We start from the raw sequence: 18406 nt of genomic DNA, 5'->3' as shown, positions 1-18406 counted from the left end.
GAGCTGAGTCAGACCTCCCCAGTTAACTTTTCACCAATTTACAACGTGGTTAAGGTACTCCATGTCCCTTGGGGCAGAGGCTGGAAGAAATATTGAATGAAGGAAACATGAGGAGTTAGGGGAAAATGTTCATCCCCAACTCGAAACACACACAATTATGAAAATTACCTCAGTAATTTCCTACCTCGGTAAAACGTAAGAACAGTATCAAGAATCAATCAGCTGACATCTTATGAACTACAGTTTAGGTTATAGTGTTTTTTCATTTTTGAGGAGTACCTGATGGCGTTTTAGATCCTTTTTTAGCTTATATTTTCTCCAAGTTGTTTGTATAAGTCGAGCGGCTCTCGTTTCTTTACGAAGATCCAAAAGCCTCGCACAAAGAAATGACAAATAGGTAATAACCACCTAAGAGATAACATAAAAGATGAAAACAGAAGTTTCCATGAGACAGAGAATATAAAACTTCCTGTCGTCTGAGACTCTGATTATTAAGAGGTATTATTGGTTAAGAAACTTTTACTTACCTTCTCGTCGGGAATTGTATTTGACATATCTGAGTGATGGATCATAGCAGGTATTCCACCGAGGTCTCTAGCTGCAGACCTGACCAACTGAAAATTCTTCTTTTCATTTTCTAGGAGTTCTTTGTATAGTTCCGAAGTATTTTCTGCAATGCAAGTAAAAGAGAGAGATCAGATTAGACTGCTCTTGCCAGAAATCACACAGGCCAATGAAAAAACTGGAAAAGTTAATCAACCAAAAGGGACTAACCCTGATCAAGTGCTTTAAGAGACAAATCCAGGGAACTTTCATCAGATTCAGATGATGAGTTTAACACCACAGAACCAGTTTGCGTACACTCTACGGTTTGGGTGGTACGCTGACATATGGCAGCAAAAGGCACATAGCAAGGATGGTAGTGGTGGATCAGGTAACATAACACCCGGCCATCTGAGAAAGACACTGTAAAATTCTCCACCTGATTGGAAATATCAGAAAAAGAATGAACTGTATTTAGATAGGAATATAGATTCTAATGGTTTTGTAGTCCATATTTCCTTTGAATAGCTGACTATCACGTTAATTTCTAGTAGCGCCTAGTATAATACCACATGCACGGCCAAATCCTCACCTATAAAATATCAGTCATATTGTTGTTCTGGGTTGGACAGTGTTCATCAAAAATTCATGTCCTTCCCAGAATCTCCGGATGTGACCTTATTTGGATACAGGGTCACTGCAGGTTTAACTAGTTAAGGTGAGATCACACTGGAGTAAGACGAGTTCTTAATCAGACGTGACTGGTGTCTTTATAAGAAAAGGAGAGACGCAGAGACAGACACACAGGGAAAATGCCGTGTGAAGATGGGCAGTGATGGGAGTGATGTGTCTACACAGCAAGGAAGGCCAAGGGTTGCCAGCAGGACCGGAAGTTAAGAGAAAGGCATGGGACACATTCTCCCCTAGAGCCTCAGCACTAGGGTCTTCAGGGCTCTCTAGTGCTTAATTAAAACATAGACGATTACCCATATATTTGATGGTTTTTCTGTTTTATATTCCTTACCAGATATTTTATTCATGTGTGTCAGGACCATTTATTTTCATGTATTTATACTTAAACGTACATTTCATACAGAAATACAGGATCGATCTAACAAATGATTATAAAAGACACAGCTTAGACTCATCTCCTCCTCTCTAACGTCCCTCTGTGGTTTATTTGCATTCCCTCTTGTAATGAGGGTGTGATCCTTTGGCCCACAGTTCAATGCAAGCATCTCCTATTAAGACTCCCAACTAGGACATTTTTTTTTCTTGGTGATACATAAAATAATCGTGCATTATACAATTGGTGACAGATTAGATGACACTAGGTATGTGACAGTACCCTTACTCATTAGAGGAAAAGTTTGCTTATACATATCAACTAAATTATTTAAGAAATTAAAGAAAATATTTCACATGCTAAGTTTGACTTTAACCAAAATTTACTTAAAGAAACTGGGCTAAAACAAAGAACTTACTTTTTTATTATAGAAGTCACAGACAGCATTTACCCAATCCATCAGTAGCTTTACGCTTTCACTATATTGTTCAAAGTGACCACTATGCCTTTTGTCTTTTTTCTTACTGATAACAGCATCAGAATGGCATGACAGTGCAGACATTGTTCTCTTCATACTCTGTGTGTGCTTTAAAAAGTCAATTTCTTCCTTTAACTGATCTAAATTAAGGGAAATATCCACCTGAAATACGAAAAGAGGATACATATCTTTATATTTTTCATATATTATTTTTGACCCACAGAAGCTAAAGTCTTCTATTATCATGATTTTTTTTTTTAAGGCAAATACAATCTACGTGGAAGTGATGGAATGTGTAAGTGGTTAAGTGCATGGGATCTGCGGCCACGCAAGCCTGGGTTCTAATCTCCTCTCTGCTTCTGTTCAATGCTGAACCCTAACTCCAGTCTCCTCCTTTCCCTATGAAGTAATGACAATTAGCTACCTTATAGGGGCATTGAGAAGATTAGACTGGAATATACTTAAAGCAGTTACCACAGTTCCTGGGACAGAAGAAAGTCTAGTTAGTAATAACTACTACTGTTAGTCTTTATTTGATGAAAAATGCTTTTATAAATCAATATTGAAAATTGATAAAAAGTACAAAATGTACCAAATGTACAATACCTGAAAAGCCAATACTATCTTCCAAAGCAAAGCCAGAGTTTTTTCTTTGTGCCTATCCACAATATCCTTAGAGAGGATTGTATTTCCTGCAAATGGAAAGATAGTCCGTTAGCACAATATGTGTACACATCAATTTTTAGTGAGAAGAAAAGTTTTATAGTTACTCAATTTTTACCATGCTCATCATTCAACTGAATTCCTCGTGATTTAAGAACTTCAAGAACAATGTCAACATTGTGCATCTTTTGAAGACGACTTATTGCAGGAATCCTGAGTTTCTTTGAGAGATTCCAGTTTCGTGTGAGAAGTTCCATGGTTCGCCTAACAATAGAGGAATTTTCAGATGAAATTGTTAGATAAAAACATACATGAAAAATGAACTTCATTTAAATAAAGTAATCACCCACATCAATCTTCCCGATTTAAAGGGTTTTAGGTTAGAAAGACCCCAAAATACTATCTCAAAACTCTGGTTGCTCCACAGTTAGCAAATAGAGTTATTTCTCATTTAAGTCGGGGGGTTAAGGTCTGTGAACAGAATGTAAGAATGAAAAATAAGATGCACACACACAAATGCACACAGGAACAGAACAACAAGGTTCTATAGGGAAAGGAAAGGAAAATGGACATTTATTGAGGGGCTACTGTATTCTACACATCAAGTAAGTGCTTTCTTTTATTTTAGTCCCCATGGCAAATCCCACAATCAGGCATTATTATCCCATTTTTGGCAGATGAAGAAACCAAAGCCCAGAAAAGTAAAGTAAATTGCCTGTGATCATACAGCTAGTAATGACAGGACTAGCTGTATCAGAGCTAAAACCCAGTTTTACAGTTTCCAAAGCCATGCTCTTATACCTATACCAGATAAGATAAAAATGCTTGAGTGCCTACCTTAAGAAGTCATTTATACCACAGTTTAAATCAAACTCTTAGTATCATGTAGTGTTTTACACTAGACAAAGATCCCTGTTTCCACAGAAAAATCAAGCCCCAACTGATTACCATATATAGTTAAAATTTCGCAGAATTGTTTACAGAACCGTATTTCTAAAGGTTAGGAAGCAATGTACGATCATTGTAGGCCAACCACTCAGTCAATGTCTGAAGCGTTTCTGCAACACTAGACTGACTGCCACCTACAGCATCAGTGGATTAACCGTTCCCAAGTATCCTCAAATGACCTTGAAGACCTATGGCCATTTTGCTGACACTGAAGAAAACAGAAACTTGGTATGCAAGATCGAGTCTCTTAACTAGCAAGAGTTCCTGACCAATGACAAAGCATCAACACCCAACACTGGGAAATCCTCAGTAACTCCTATAAAAGCACAAAAATGTCCTTCATTGTCAAAAATAGCACTGAACATAAAGCCAATCACTGCTCCTCCTGGACAGTGGAAAAAGTCTAAAATCGTGAATTCCCACTGGCCAGAAAACAGATGTGGTGGCTTGGATTTATGAAATGAAAAATTAAATATAAAAATAATATGGAAAACATTATCAGCAAACGCTCTGGCCTATATGGAAATTACTCAAGTGAGAGGAAGCTACAGTAAAGTTCAAAAGACTGTTACCTTGCCATGAGAATATATGATCAGAAAAGAAAAGAAAGTTCATGGAGACTTAATTTAGAAGGCAACAAGGGACATGCATGCTGTTTTTGAAGAACTGGGGATTCACAGAGATATAGGGATCCCTTCCTCACAAATGTCAAACGTAATATAAATTAGAGAGTTTCCTAGAAACAAGACGGATGTCTTCAATCCACCTGTCCTAAAGAAGCCAACCAAGGCACAGTGTAAAGGCCACTCCTTCCAGAGCAGGCCCTGGTAACTGTTGTCACACCAAAGCCAATGTTGAGGATTCCAGTTTGTTACTGAGGAAACAGCGTGGGATCTGAAGCCAGACATCCGGAGCTGATTTCCACCACCACTGTATAAAACCTGGGCAAGCCACTTTATGTCTTCATCTCACATGTCCTCACGTGTAAAACAAGGTTAACACGACTAAAACTGGTCTCAAACGATGCACTCATGAACCCACTGCAGATGTAAAGCATCATTTAAATGTCTGCTAATTTAATTAGTTCCATGCTTTCCCCAACTCCTATTCTGGGGTATCAGTGGTTCCTACTCAGACACTGTCACATGCCAGCAGGGAGAAAAAAATGTGGATAGGAGACAAGGTTTCTGGGCCTAAAATTGACAACATTTTCCCAAACTTATCCCAACTTTTTTAAACCCTAGATTTATCCCATTACGTAAAGGAGCAAGAAAGATTGTGTATGTACAGAAAAAAGTGTTTTCCAGAAAATTTTAGTCTATTCTAGTGAGCAAAATAATTCCATTTCTTATACTTACACAAGACGCACCCCACACTGCAAGTCTACAGCAAGATTTGTAACAGCAAAATCAAATTCATCGAAAGGTGTCTGAACATGGTTCACAGGTAATCCCAGGAAGCTCAGGTGACGGGAAAGGTCACCTTCACCACCTAGGAAGTTTCGTGAAAAAGCCAGAAGAATTTCTTTACTAGCCTATGGAAAAACAAGTGGCAGCTATTATATTCTAGAATTATAATTTTATTTACAATGAAAACAAATTCTTCAAATCATTCTGTGCATATAGAAATAAAATTAATAGTAGTATAAAAAGACGGTCAGTTTCATATCCCGTAGTAACAATGCGAAACTCATATATTTCCAATTTAAGACCTTTAAAGAAAGTGCTCATAATTAATAATACACTCTAAAAATTAGCATTAATTTGATAACATACTAAATTAGGAAAGAAGTTTTCTCCCAAATTAATTCCTCAGAAGCATAGTGACATTCATTCTCAAATCAAAGTTAAGAACAGGGTGATATGCTGGTGAAATGTCAACCAATAAAAAGTTAGGCAGGGTTAGAACTACGGGGTAGGCATTCTTATTCTACTCCAGAGTCCTGTTCTTTGGGAAACTCACTTTTTCTAAGGAGGAAATATATAATAAAAACAGGCGAAAGTCTTAACTGTGAAATATAAACCAAATATAAACTGAAAACTATACCTTGAACTCAGCATCTTTACAGAAGAGACAAGGATCGTGATCAATAAGTCTGGAGATTTTAGCATAATCAAGGAAACAAACCAGCAGCAATAGCTTTTTCAATGTAAACTTAGACAAAGCTTCTTCATGACCTGAAATAAAATACAAAAAAGCCTAGCAAGTTAACCTGTACCCAAGTTGTTTTTTGTTTTTTTTTTTTTGGTTCTGAATCTAGTTTTCTATATTTATTTATTCTGTTGTGCTTTTAGTCTATATATCCCTACTAAGGATTCTTGAGATGTGTTTTAAAGTCAAATTATCTTGGAATTCTTAATAAGATTATAAAACTTCTTATGTTTACCTTTTTTTCTGGCTGGGTTGGTTGCTTTGTTTTGGCAGGGGGAACGTAAATTGGTGCAGCCACTATGGAAAACAGCATGGAGGTGCCTCAAAAAACTAAGACTAGAACTACATGTGATCCAGCAACTCCACTGCTGGGTATACATCCAAAGAAAACAAAAATGCTAATTCAAAAAAATACATGCACCCCAATGTTCATAGCAGCATCATTTACAATAGCCAAGAGATGGAAGCAACAACCTAAGAGTCCATCAACAGACGAATGGATAAAGAAGATGTGGTATGTACATAATATATAGACATATAGATATATCTGCAGTTGAGGCAGAACCACTTACCATCTCCATATAGATGAGGAACGGTCGGGTGCCGGTACTCGGCTGCAATATCAGGATTCCAAAGCAAGCGATTCAGAATAAACATTGCCAACCCTGTGACGTCACTGTTGTCTTCCAAAGGGATGAGTTCTCCATATATTGTCTAAAAAGAAATTCATGCTAGAGTTGGGACTGTGTCAGCTCTAAGGGGCAGTGGGATGCAAAAGGGGAAAGACAGACAATGACGGTCTAAGGAACTGGCGCTGTTCTACGTCCTAGATAGCATGGGAATAATAGGAATATTTGCTACAACTCTTTGGACTGAACATATACGTTTTGTGCAATTTTTAGTGCATATAGTATATTTCACAATGAAAAAGAGACGAAAGCTCATGACTAAGACAAATTCTTAAAAATCATGTGACAAGTAATATTTACATTTTAATTTTTTCCTTTAAGAACTATCAAATGTAGGCCTGTTGCTCAAATTTAATTATAACTGTCCCACAGAGTATATCATGAAGGTACAACAGACACGTAAATAATTCTAAACTTTCGAATAGTTAACAAATGGAAAACCATCTGTAAACCATGGTTCTAAACTATCTGGGACGCTCAGATCTGTATATAATCAATGACTAAAATATGTCATTAATTTGACATCAATATGATTAGTATTAACGATTTTTAAAGCAATTAGAAAAAACTAAAAATATATCAAATTATATTTTATAATCTTACACTGACAAAACTAGACAAAAGCATGGGAAAGTATTAATATCTGCCAAAATACAGAAATTTTATCTTTGTTTACTTTTTTTTTTTTTTTTTGGCCTGTGATGCTTTTTTAAGATACTCAAAGGTCACACCCACTAGCAGAACCCTAAGGTGTGGTGTAAAGTAGAATGTTTTGTCCACAATTATTCATCCCTTCCTTCCCTTTAAAAGGTCTTATTCCCGAGCTTCCCTGGTGGCGCAGTGGTTGAGAATCCGCCTGCCAACGCAGGGGACACAGGTTCGAGCCCTGGTTTGGGAAGATCCCACATGCCGTGGAGCAACTAGGCCCGTGAGCCACAACTACTGAGCCTGCGGGTTTGGAGCCTGTGCTCTGCAACAAGAGAGGCCGCGATAGTGAGAGGCCCGCGCACCGTGATGAAGAGTGGCCCCCGCTCGCCGCAACTAGAGAAAGCCCTGGCACGGAAACAAAGACCCAACATAGCCAAAAATAAATAAATAAATTAAAAAAAAAAAAAAAGGTCTTATTCCCAATAAATGGCATAGACTTGCTGTGTCTCTTGCAAGAGAACAAATATTTCTGCCTCATTTGTGTCTGGACAGATAATGCACTTTGGCCAGAAATACGGTTGGTAGTGATGCACACTACATGTAAGCAGAAGTTTTCAAAGGCATTGCATGTTTCCACCGAACTCTCCTATGTTTTACTTCTGCCACAAAAAAGCTATGCCCCAAATAGACAGGTTCTACTTTAATTGAGGTTCTGGAACTATTTGACATGTGAAAGCACAGCCAGGTGATATATAATTTTCTAATTAATCTTTCACTGAAAGAAATAAGAAATTGAATTGAATTTCAAATCAATTGAAATAAGAATTAAAGTAAGAAGTCTTAGCAAGGACACTATCGAGCTGAGTGACCAGAGTAGGCTTCTTATTCATTGCCTCAATTCCTTGATAAATAGCCAGATTATTGTAAAGATTCCTTTCAGTACCAAAGTTTTTTAATTCAAAAGCCTAGAAGTAATTGAAGCAAGAATGAGATATCCCACATGACAAAAGTAAAAAGCCTGAACAAAATATGAGTACACCAGTAAAAGACTGAAGGAAATGGAAACACTGAGGATTGTAATAAAAGAATATTTTTAAGAGTCAACTCCTAGTGGCTTTCTAATTCAGTTAGTTTTAACATTCTAAATATTATTGAACCATGCCCCACGTAAAAAACTCAAATTCCGATGACGTTTCCATGAGAGGTGTTCCATCAAAATGGTTCCAAAGGCATCAGACTGGTGTAGATTCCAGTCCCGACCAGTCATTGGCATTCAGCGAGTCACTTAACATCTGAGCTTCTGTTTTGTCAGTGAAGTTGAAATAATAATACATACCTCACTGGGTTTTATAGAGATTTAAATATGGAAATGTATTTACAACACCCTGGCATTGTCATTGGTAAATGCTCAGAAAGGAGCTAACTATACTTGTTATTACATCTGGTACCAAATTATATATTGTATATATTTAAGAAACTAACAGGAAAATTGCTGTATAACAAAATGGCAATAATATATAATGATGGGGTCTATTAACCTAATGAGCATTTATTAAGGGACCTTAAATTTCATACTGAAAGATCAATTAAGCTAACCAAATGACTTTATAAGTGAAACCATCATTTTATTAAAGAGTCTATTAAAAGTATATAATAAAAAGATGTTCCTTTTTTCAAAAACTGAAAGGTGTACTTACCTCTAGGCCGATTCGTAGCCACAAAGGATTATATGACAACAGCCAATTCAAGACTTTCTGTCGTTCTCCTGGAATACATGTGAAAAGCAAGTAAGCTCAGATCACTAATCAAATAGAGACAGTAAATAAAATTTCATGGAGAGAAATCAGTGGCCAAAATGGCAAATCACATATATGAAATAAGTTAAAGTATACTTCCACTCTTTAATATACGTACATGATCACATTTAAGTTTGTGAAAGTTTAGGCCACAAAGTGAAACCATGTACATATATTTGACTCTGAAATAAAAAATTTCTAGAGTATTTTTAAACAATTAATGTCAAGATTTCTATAATCTTCTTACCCACATCTTTCCAGAGGTGTCTGTCTTTTCGAACAATTAACCGTCTAGCTTCAATTTCAATTTCAAGCTTTTTCATAGCTTTAACCATTTTTTCAGAAGTAAATAAGCGACACGCAGCACGACGTAATCTATTCAAACTGCAGCGAGCGGTATAAGCTCTGAGAGACACTTCATCCTTGGTAGGAGCTCTCGGGACACTTATTTTATGTTGACTCTCCAGTCCCAAAAGAAGAGTGGAAGCATTTACTGGGTAAAAACGAAAGAAAGAATGTTTTTGGTTAAACAATATTTACATACATTTTAAAACCCTGCAATAAATGCAATTGAAGATGGCCAAGACAGAACCTATTCCCCGCCCCTTCCAGCCTGCTTCTTCTCTTTCCCACGTCAAAATAAAGGTGTCGCCATTCACTCAGAACCTTAGGCCATGCTATCATTGCAACATCTTGGCTCTTGCCTTCAAACTGTACCCCAAGTCTAACCATTTCTCACAACCACTATTGTCCAGGTTCCAACATGATCACCTCTAACCCAGACTAATGGGAGAGCCTCCCTGACTGGTTTCGCTGCTTCCACCCTCTTTATAAATTAGAAAGCTAAGCTGCTAAAGAATGTGATTTGTTAAAATCAGTTAAATTTTGAAATGCAATTTGAATTTTTATAAAACACATTTTCTCTCAAAAAGAGAACTAGAAATCATGCTTTGTTTACTTTTGGAAAATAAAGAAAAGTACCTCAGAGATCATCTAATCAAAGGGCCTTTTAATGTAAAATTCCCATACACACTTCTCTGACACTTACAGACCAGTGTCTGCTGGAACACTGCAGCAATGGAGAAAGCATCTCCCTAAAGTCAGCCTGGGTGTTGCTTTGGCAAGTTAAATATTTTAAAGGGTTTTTCCTTAACTTGAGTAGAACTGATCCCTATACCAACTTCCATGGGAGAGCAGCCCAAGTGAAGCTTCCTTCTCTCAGGAGAAAACTCTTTAAATATTTGAAGGATATCATGTTTCCATCCTGTTCTATACTTGAGTTTCTCTCTTTTCCAGAACAAACACTGAAATATTTTTAAAATTCCCCATATCAACTGGTTTTCAGAGCCCTCATAATTATATACTTGTCTACAAACTTCTTAAACTAAGGTACAGTGGAGACAACATCCCTAATCAGGCCACATAAGACTTAAATTGATTCACCAGGACATTACACTTTATTAATGCAGCTAAGACTGAACTGGATTTCTAGGCAGCCATGTCTCACTGTTAGTGCAGATTGAATCTATACTAAAGTAAAACCCATTCACTGCAAAGGCTAGAAATTGAACTGGCTGAGGAGCAGGAAGATAAAGCAAAAAGAAAAAGTAAAGTTCGGAACTTTCAGCACAAAATTCTCACCCGCACGATCTTGAGTATTTGTGTTAATGATCTAGCGAGCCATGCCATTAACTACAATATAATAAACATGTATAACTAAAGAATGAAGAATCACGTTAAAAAACTACCTGTTAAGGGACTTCCCTGGTGGCGCGGTGGTTAAGAATCCACCTGCCAATGCAGGGCACACGGGTTCGAGCCCTGGTCCGGGAAGATCCCACATGCCGCAGAGCAACTAAGCCCGTGGGCCACAACTACTGAGCCTGCACTCTAGAGCCCACGAGCCACAACTACTGAGCCCACGTGCTGCAACTACTGAAGCCTGCGTGCCTAGAGCCAGTGCTCCGCAACAAGAAAAGCCACCACAATGAGAAGCCCACGCACTGCAATGAAGAGTAGCCCCCGCTCGCCACAACTAGAGGAAGCCCACATGTGGCAACAAAGACCCAACACGGCCAAAAATAAATATAAAATAAATAAATTAATTAAAAAATATATATTAAAATAAAAATAAGTATTTTTAAAAACTACCTGTTAAAACAAAAGTATTATTTAATTTAAACATTAACTAAATGTTTACCTTCAGAAATATTTGTTTTTACAGTGAAGTCATCAGGAGTTAATATAAAATTTAGCCACCAAGTAAAGCCCTGTTCCTGCTTTTCCTTCCAGCGTTCATCATAAAACATGTTTTTTGCAGCAAATGGCATTGGGTGTCTAGGAATACCTAAGAATACAATTAGGTTATGGCATAAGAAATTTTCCTTTAAATTATTATACAATCTATAGCAAAAGACCATTTTTACCAGCAAAACCACCTTTAAAACACTGAACAATGTTTGCTTTTTCACTACTTCCTAGAAATAGTTGAAAGCATTTTGAGTATAAAATGTAGTCAAAGTAAAAGAGAAAAGGTATGGCCATACCTCCTGGTTTTTTAAAAATCCCAGGTAAAGTGGGTCAATTTCATTGAACTCTGAGAAAATATCCTGTTATTTGAATACACACTTTAACAATTTTTCAAAGCCTTTATTTGACAAAAAAGTATCAATTCATTTCCATTTGAAATGCAATTAATGCTTCATTCCATGTCAGTTTTTCATAGACTTTAAAGATATTAAACACTTGCCTGTTTTTAGTGGTTTTATGAAGGTCAAATTAGATTGTGCCACAGGAACAATGGGTTTTGTCTTTTTGTTTTTTTTAAAATTAGGAGTTCTGTGTCCTAAAGACTCTAAAATATATGAGAAAACAGAACAATAGCATTAAAAAAATGAAATAAATTCTGTGAATGAACTGCTGTCAAGTTAAGGTTTGGGCTCTCCAAAATCATATCCGTTTAGAAAATGCTGAATAAACACTATGTGCCAGGGTATGAACTCGGGTAATAAAACTTATGTCTGAAGTTACAGACCAGAAACTACAGTATATTTTGTGTCTACAGAAGCTAGGGTTCAGATTCAACCAGTTCACTGTGTGTGTGTATACAGCAGACTCCGTGCCAGGTGCTGAGAACGCAGAATGGAAAGATGTGGTCCCGGCCCTCAGGAAGCTCTCGGTCTAGCACAGAAGTGTAGAAAGAATCACAATACACTGCATAAGGAGAAGTACACATGAGGAGTCATGGGACAAGGGGAGGGAGAGCTAAGTCACCTAAACGGCAGGCCAGCCTCCTGGCAGGGGTGACCCTGAGCTGACCCTGCAGTGGATGTGACACACCAGGAACGGGGCCTTCCACTGAACTGCCAAGTGCCCGGAGCCAAGAACACAGATAAGAAAAACAAGACAAAAAAGAGGTTGGAAGAGGTAGAAAAGAATTCAATACTATGAAAAATAACAGTGACAGCTAACAGTCGAATACTTTGTGCCAGGCACTATCAGAGTCTTGTAATTTAGGTTACCTCATGCAGTCATCACCAGAAACCTATGAGAAGTGCGCTTTTATTCTCTACATTTTATGGAATCAGGATACTGGAGCTTAGAGCAACTAAGCCACTTGGTCAAAGTCACGCATGCTAGTAGGTGGCAGAGCTGGACAGTATAGCTCCAGAGCCTGCACTATTATTCAGTTAGAAGTACCTGGTGGGCCAGTGAAGGATTAAAGTCCAGGCAGTAACACCATCATATATATTTCAGAAGACAGAATGGACAATGGACTGAAAGGAGTCAAGAGTAGAGATGGAAGCCAAAAGGAAGCTATCCCAGGGGCCTAAGTTAGCTATGATGAGAACTTAAAGGAACACGGAAGCACTGGAGACAGATTAGAGAAGAGTTGTTTTCACAGCAGAACTAACAAGGCTTAATGTCAACTGACTAGGCAAGTGATGGAGAATGAGAGCCCTGATGGGTCCCCGTGCCTCACCCCGGTGATGAGGGAGACAGTGGGTGGTCCCTACAAGTAACCTGTCCGAACGCAGTTCACTCCCTCAAAGGCAGGTTTCACACCAGCTCGTGCTGCTGCTCAATACAAACAAGAAGCCAATAAAGACAGAGGAGGGAAAGCTAAGGCCCAGGGCAGAATCCAGCCCATGGCTGTTTGTGTACAGTCTGCAAGCTAAGAAGAATTTTCACATTTATAAATACTAGTTGGAAAAAAAAAAAAACCCTCCAAACAATTATATTTCATGACACATGAAGATGGTATGAAACAGTCACACCTGTTCATTTACACATTGTCCATGGCTGTTTTCCCTTCCACAATGGCAGAGCTCAGCAGCTGTAACAGAGATCGTATGTCCTGCAAAACCTAAATATTTACTATCTGGACCTTTAGAGAAAAAGTTTGCTCAGCTTTGATTTAGAAGAGTTGAAAATCTACTCCAATTGTCAAAATAAGGAGTATGACCAAATTGTTACACAATAGTTATTAGGTTATAAGGGTCTTTGCACTGTAACATATTTAAAAATAAAAATATGAGGAAAAGTTCCTCATTCTGAAGGCTTGCAAAAGCTGGCCCCTCCGCCTAGAACCATTTTATTCTGTGGGAACCTTCTTTGGACAGGTCTCACAGCTTCTTGTCAGTCATGTAAAGCCAAGTAAAGTGCCCCCACTTCTGTGCTTTCGTGATTCCCTGTGCATAACTCAAAGGACTGGGAACAACTTGAGGACAGGAATGATACCTTTTCTCCTTGTAGCCACAGAGCCTAGAACAATGCATAGGACATAGTAGGTACCTTATCAAGGTTGAATAAATGCATCTTGAAAAACTGACTTCTTTTTCTGCTCTCCTGGGTTTGTCAGAATAGAAAGAAGGCAGACACTCTTAGTGAGTTACCATGCTCATAAATCAGATATCCAGTGTGTGCAATTCTCTTTAAACCTTGCAAAGAGGCTCAGCTCAGCTAGGCGGTCACCTCAAACAAACTGCAGGTTCAAGTGTCAACACATCAGTGGTTTATTTGCTCATTCATTCATTTACTGTGTCATTCATTCATCATTTAGTGTACACCTTGTAGGAGGTCAAAACAGATATGTTCCTTACATTCAAAGAATTTGTTATCTGGTCAGAATATTTCCATAGGAAATAAAATGATGCGAGCAAAGAAATGGAGTTAACAGGTAGATACGAGATGTCTCGTATGCTGCATTCAAATTTGCTAAGGGAATATACATAGAGGAAAAAGTCATCAGGGAATAAAGTACTAGAAATCAGTGAAAGATTTGAGTTAGTGAGAAAACAACATATATGAAAGTTAATAAGAGGATACATGGTCAGGAACAAGATAAGGATGCCCACTCTCATTACTTTTATTCAACATAATCTTGAAAATCTTAGCCACAACAATTAGGCGAGAAAAAGAAAGAAAAGCCATCTAAATTGGAAAGTAAGAAGTAAAAACTGTCACTATTTGCAGATGACATGATGCTATATATATAGAAAACCCTAAAGACACCACCAAAGTACTGTTAGAACAATAAACAAATTCAATGAAGTTGCAGGATATAAAATCAATGTCCAAAAGTCTGCTGCATTTCTGTACACTAATAACAAACTATCGGAAAGATTCTTACCACATCAAAAAGACTAAAATACCTAGGAATAAATTTAACCAAGGAGGTGACAGGCTTGTACACTGAAAACTATAAAACATTGTTGAAAGAAATTGAAGAAGACACAAATAAATGGAAAGATATTCCTATGTTCATGGATTTGAAGAATTAACACTGTTCAAATGACTATACTATCCGAAATCTACAGATTCAATGCAATCCCTATCAAAATTCCAATGGCATTTTTCACAGAATGAAAACAAACAATCCTAAAATTTGTACGGAACCATCAAGAAAGACCTCAAATAGCCAGAGCAATCTTGAGAAAGAACAAAGCTGGAGGCATCATGCTCCCTGATTTCAAACTAGACTCAAAAGCTACAGTAATCAAAACAGTATGATATTGGCATAAAAACAGACACACAGATCAGTGGAACAGCATAGAGCCCAGAAAAAAACCCATGCACATATAGCGAATTAATTAATGACAAAGGAGCCAAGAATATACAATGGGGAAAGAAGAGACTCTTCAATAAATGGTGTTGGGAAAATTGAACAGCCACATGCAAAAATATGAAACTAGACCACTATCTTATACCATACATACAAAAAATAACTCAAAATGGATTAAAGACTTAAATGCAAGACGTGAAGCCATAAAACTCTTAGAAGAAAACATAGGGGGTAAGATCCTTGACATCAGTCTTGGCAATGATTTTTTTGATCCCACACCCAAAGAAAAGGCAACAACAGTAAAAATAAACAAGTGGGACTACATCAAAATAAAAAGCTTCTGCACAGCAAAGGACATCACCAACCAAATGAAATGGCAGCCTACTGAATGGGAGAAAATATTTGTAAATCATATATCTGATAAGGGGTTAATATCCAAACTATATAAAGAACCCATACAATTCAATAGCAAAAAGCAAACCATCTAATTAAAAAATGGACAGAAGAGCTGAATAGACATTTTTCCAAAGAAAACATACAGATGGCTAACAGATACATGAAACCATGCTTACATCACTAACCATCAGGGAAAGGCAAATCAAAAGCACATTGAGCAAATCACCTCACACCTGTCAGACGGCTGTTATTAAAAAGACAACAAATAACAAGTCTGGAAGGGTGTGGAGAAAAGGGAACCCTTGTTGGTGCAGCCACTATGGAAAACATTATGGAGATTTATCAAAAAATTTAAAACAGAACTACCAAATGATCCAGTACTTCCACTCCTGGGTACTTTCTGAAGAAATGAAAACACTACCTTGGAAAGATACATGTTCACAGCAGCATCATTTACAACAGCCAAGGTGAAAACAACCTAAGTGGTCATTGATGTTGTATACATATGCCATGAAATATTAATTAGCCATAAGAAAGAAAGAAATCTTGCCATTTTCAACAACATGGATGGATCCTGAGGGCATTATGCTGACTGAAATAAGTCAGAGAAAGACAAATACCATATGATCTCACTTACATGTGGCATCTGATGGAAACACAAAAACAAACTCACAGGGCTTCCCTGGTGGCGCAGTGGTTGAGAATCTGCCTGCCAATGCAGGGGACACGGGTTCGAGCCCTGGTCTGGGAAGGTCCCACATGCCGCGGAGCAACTAGGCCCGTGAGCCACACTACTGAGCCTGCGTGTCTGGAGCCTGTGCTCCGCAACAAGAGAGGCCGCAACAATGAGAGGCCCGTGCACGGCGATGAAGAGTGGCCCCCGCTCACCGCAACTAGAGAAAGCCCTCGCACAGAAACGAAGACCCAACACAGCCAAAAATAAATAAAATTTAAAAAAAAGAAAATAAACTTGTTTAAAAAAAAAAACAAATAGATACAGAGAACAGATTGGTGGTTGCCAGAGATGGGGCTGGGGGTGGTGGTGAAATAGGTGAGGGGGGTCAAAAGTTACAAACTTCCAGTTATAAAGTAAGTCCTGGGGGTGTGATGTCCAGTGGGGCGGCTGGATAAGACTGCGCTGTGTATTTGAAAGTTGTCATGAGAGCAAATCTGAAAAGCTCCCACATAATAAGAAACAATTTTTTATTATAATTATGTATGCTGAGAGATGTTAAGAACAACAACAAAAGAGGATACCTGGACGGAATGGCAAGAGTAGCATGGCGAGAATGTTGTTGAATAATAAGACAGCAGGCTGGATAAGGGGAGGTCACATGAAGAGAATCTTAAATGACAGAATAAGGAGCTTGGAAATCATCTGGTGACAGCAGAGGGCCGCTGAAGGTTCTGAGGAAGGAAGCAGGTAAAGCCACGTCCTGGACACCAAGTGCCTCGAGCTAACTGGCACATCACAAGTTTGAAGTTGGTGGATCTCCAAAACTGTCATCCTTGGTCAGTGCCCAAAATAAAAACCTCATGTCTACCCGCTCTCTCTCTTTCTCAAATCACAGTAGGATAGAAAGATGTGGTAGAACATGCACGTTGCAGACAGGGAGACCTGTGTTTAAACCGTGGCTCTGTTTTAGGAGATTTTGTGACCTTGGGCAAGTTACTGGCCCTTTTGAGGCTGATATAAGGGACTTAGAGAAGGAAGTCATTCTATACAGAGGGGACAATTAACAGCAAATACCCTGAGGGAAGAGAATGTTGAAGGGTCAAGGATAACAAGGAAGCCAGGGTGACAGAAGCAAGAAGGACAGAGAGGAACGACGGAGGTTGGGAGGAGATTGGGGCAACACAGACCTTACAGGGCCTTGTGCATCATCATTGTAAGAACTTGGTTTCCAGTGAGACGAAAGGTCATCAGGGGCATAGTAACGGACAATGTTAGCATCCACTTAACAAATATTTGAAAAGTATGGCCCTGGTTGCTACGTGGAAAATAGACTCCAGAGAAGGCAAGGGTGAAAGCAAGATCTGTTAGGGGGCTTGCAGAGTCACAGACAGGCTCAGATGGTGCCATCAGAAATGGTGAGAAGTGATCCAATCCTGAATGTATTGATACTTGGAAGGAACAGAAGATAGGATTTGTCAATGGACTGAATTTGGAATCAGGCAGACCGTGTGCATTTATAGAGAAAGGGTAGGAGAGAAACACACTTAGGGACAATCCCAAGCTTTGGGGCCTGAAATGAGAGGAGGTCATAACAGAAGTGCTGTGTCGGGAGTGATACACCAGGTACACGTGTCACGGGAGTGGGGATAGCAAAGGGCTGGTTTTGGACAAATTAAAGATGCTCACTTGGCAGTCAAGTAGAAATATTAGATGTTGGATAAATGAGTCTACAGATTAGCGGTCCATCCCAAAGATATAAAATTGTGAGGCCTCCATGTACAGATAGTATTGAAAGCTGTGAGATGGCCTGAGAGCGTTAAGGGAATGAGTGAAAGTATAAACAAGGTTCAGTGACTAAGTCTTCATGTACTCCAAGGTTGGGAGGCTGGAGAGACACAGTGCTCCAAAGAGAAACCTGAGAAGCGGCCAGTGCCGCGGGAAAAGAACCAGGAGGAAGTGCGGCTGGCAGGATAAAGCATTTCGAGAAGAAGGAGATTCAAAGCATCAGTCTGCCTAAGAGTTCAAGATGAAGACTGAGAAATAACCACTGGACTCAAAGTGTGGATGTGTTCATGACCTTGACAGGAAAAGTTTTAGTAGAGTCGTCAAAATCTGGTTGAAGCGGTTTCAGCCAATAGGTGAGGAATTGGAAACAGCTAACATAAGCAACCTTCAAAGTGATTTTTTTTTACACTAGAAAGCACCTTTTAATTCAAGCACGATGTTTACCCGGAAAAGTATACAGAACTCAGTGAACTATCACAAAGTGGATACCTAGGTTCTTTCAA

The 18406-nt window shown here is 38.5% G+C and overlaps 1 protein-coding gene across 2 annotated transcripts in view; it reads right to left on the bottom strand.

The window, feature by feature from the left end:
* The window catches only part of ASPM (assembly factor for spindle microtubules), a 67246-nt gene that overhangs the window by 34001 nt on the left and 14839 nt on the right, over positions 1 to 18406 (bottom strand). For both annotated transcript variants that reach the window (XM_079940843.1, XM_079940844.1), the window contains exons 4-16: positions 11732 to 11836; positions 11183 to 11329; positions 9230 to 9475; positions 8884 to 8951; positions 6422 to 6563; positions 5745 to 5875; positions 5057 to 5232; positions 2869 to 3014; positions 2694 to 2779; positions 2028 to 2249; positions 775 to 982; positions 528 to 670; positions 280 to 408 (exon numbers count right to left, since the gene is read on the bottom strand). In XM_079940843.1, coding sequence (XP_079796969.1) covers positions 280 to 408; positions 528 to 670; positions 775 to 982; positions 2028 to 2249; positions 2694 to 2779; positions 2869 to 3014; positions 5057 to 5232; positions 5745 to 5875; positions 6422 to 6563; positions 8884 to 8951; positions 9230 to 9475; positions 11183 to 11329; positions 11732 to 11836 — 1949 coding nt within the window. The remainder of the gene's footprint in view (positions 1 to 279; positions 409 to 527; positions 671 to 774; positions 983 to 2027; positions 2250 to 2693; positions 2780 to 2868; positions 3015 to 5056; positions 5233 to 5744; positions 5876 to 6421; positions 6564 to 8883; positions 8952 to 9229; positions 9476 to 11182; positions 11330 to 11731; positions 11837 to 18406) is intronic.

The sequence above is a fragment of the Stenella coeruleoalba genome, assembly GCF_951394435.1.
Source record: "Stenella coeruleoalba genome assembly, chromosome: 1".
NCBI classification, from domain to species: Eukaryota; Metazoa; Chordata; class Mammalia; order Artiodactyla; family Delphinidae; genus Stenella; species Stenella coeruleoalba.
This window is presented reverse-complemented; position numbering and strand designations above follow the sequence as displayed.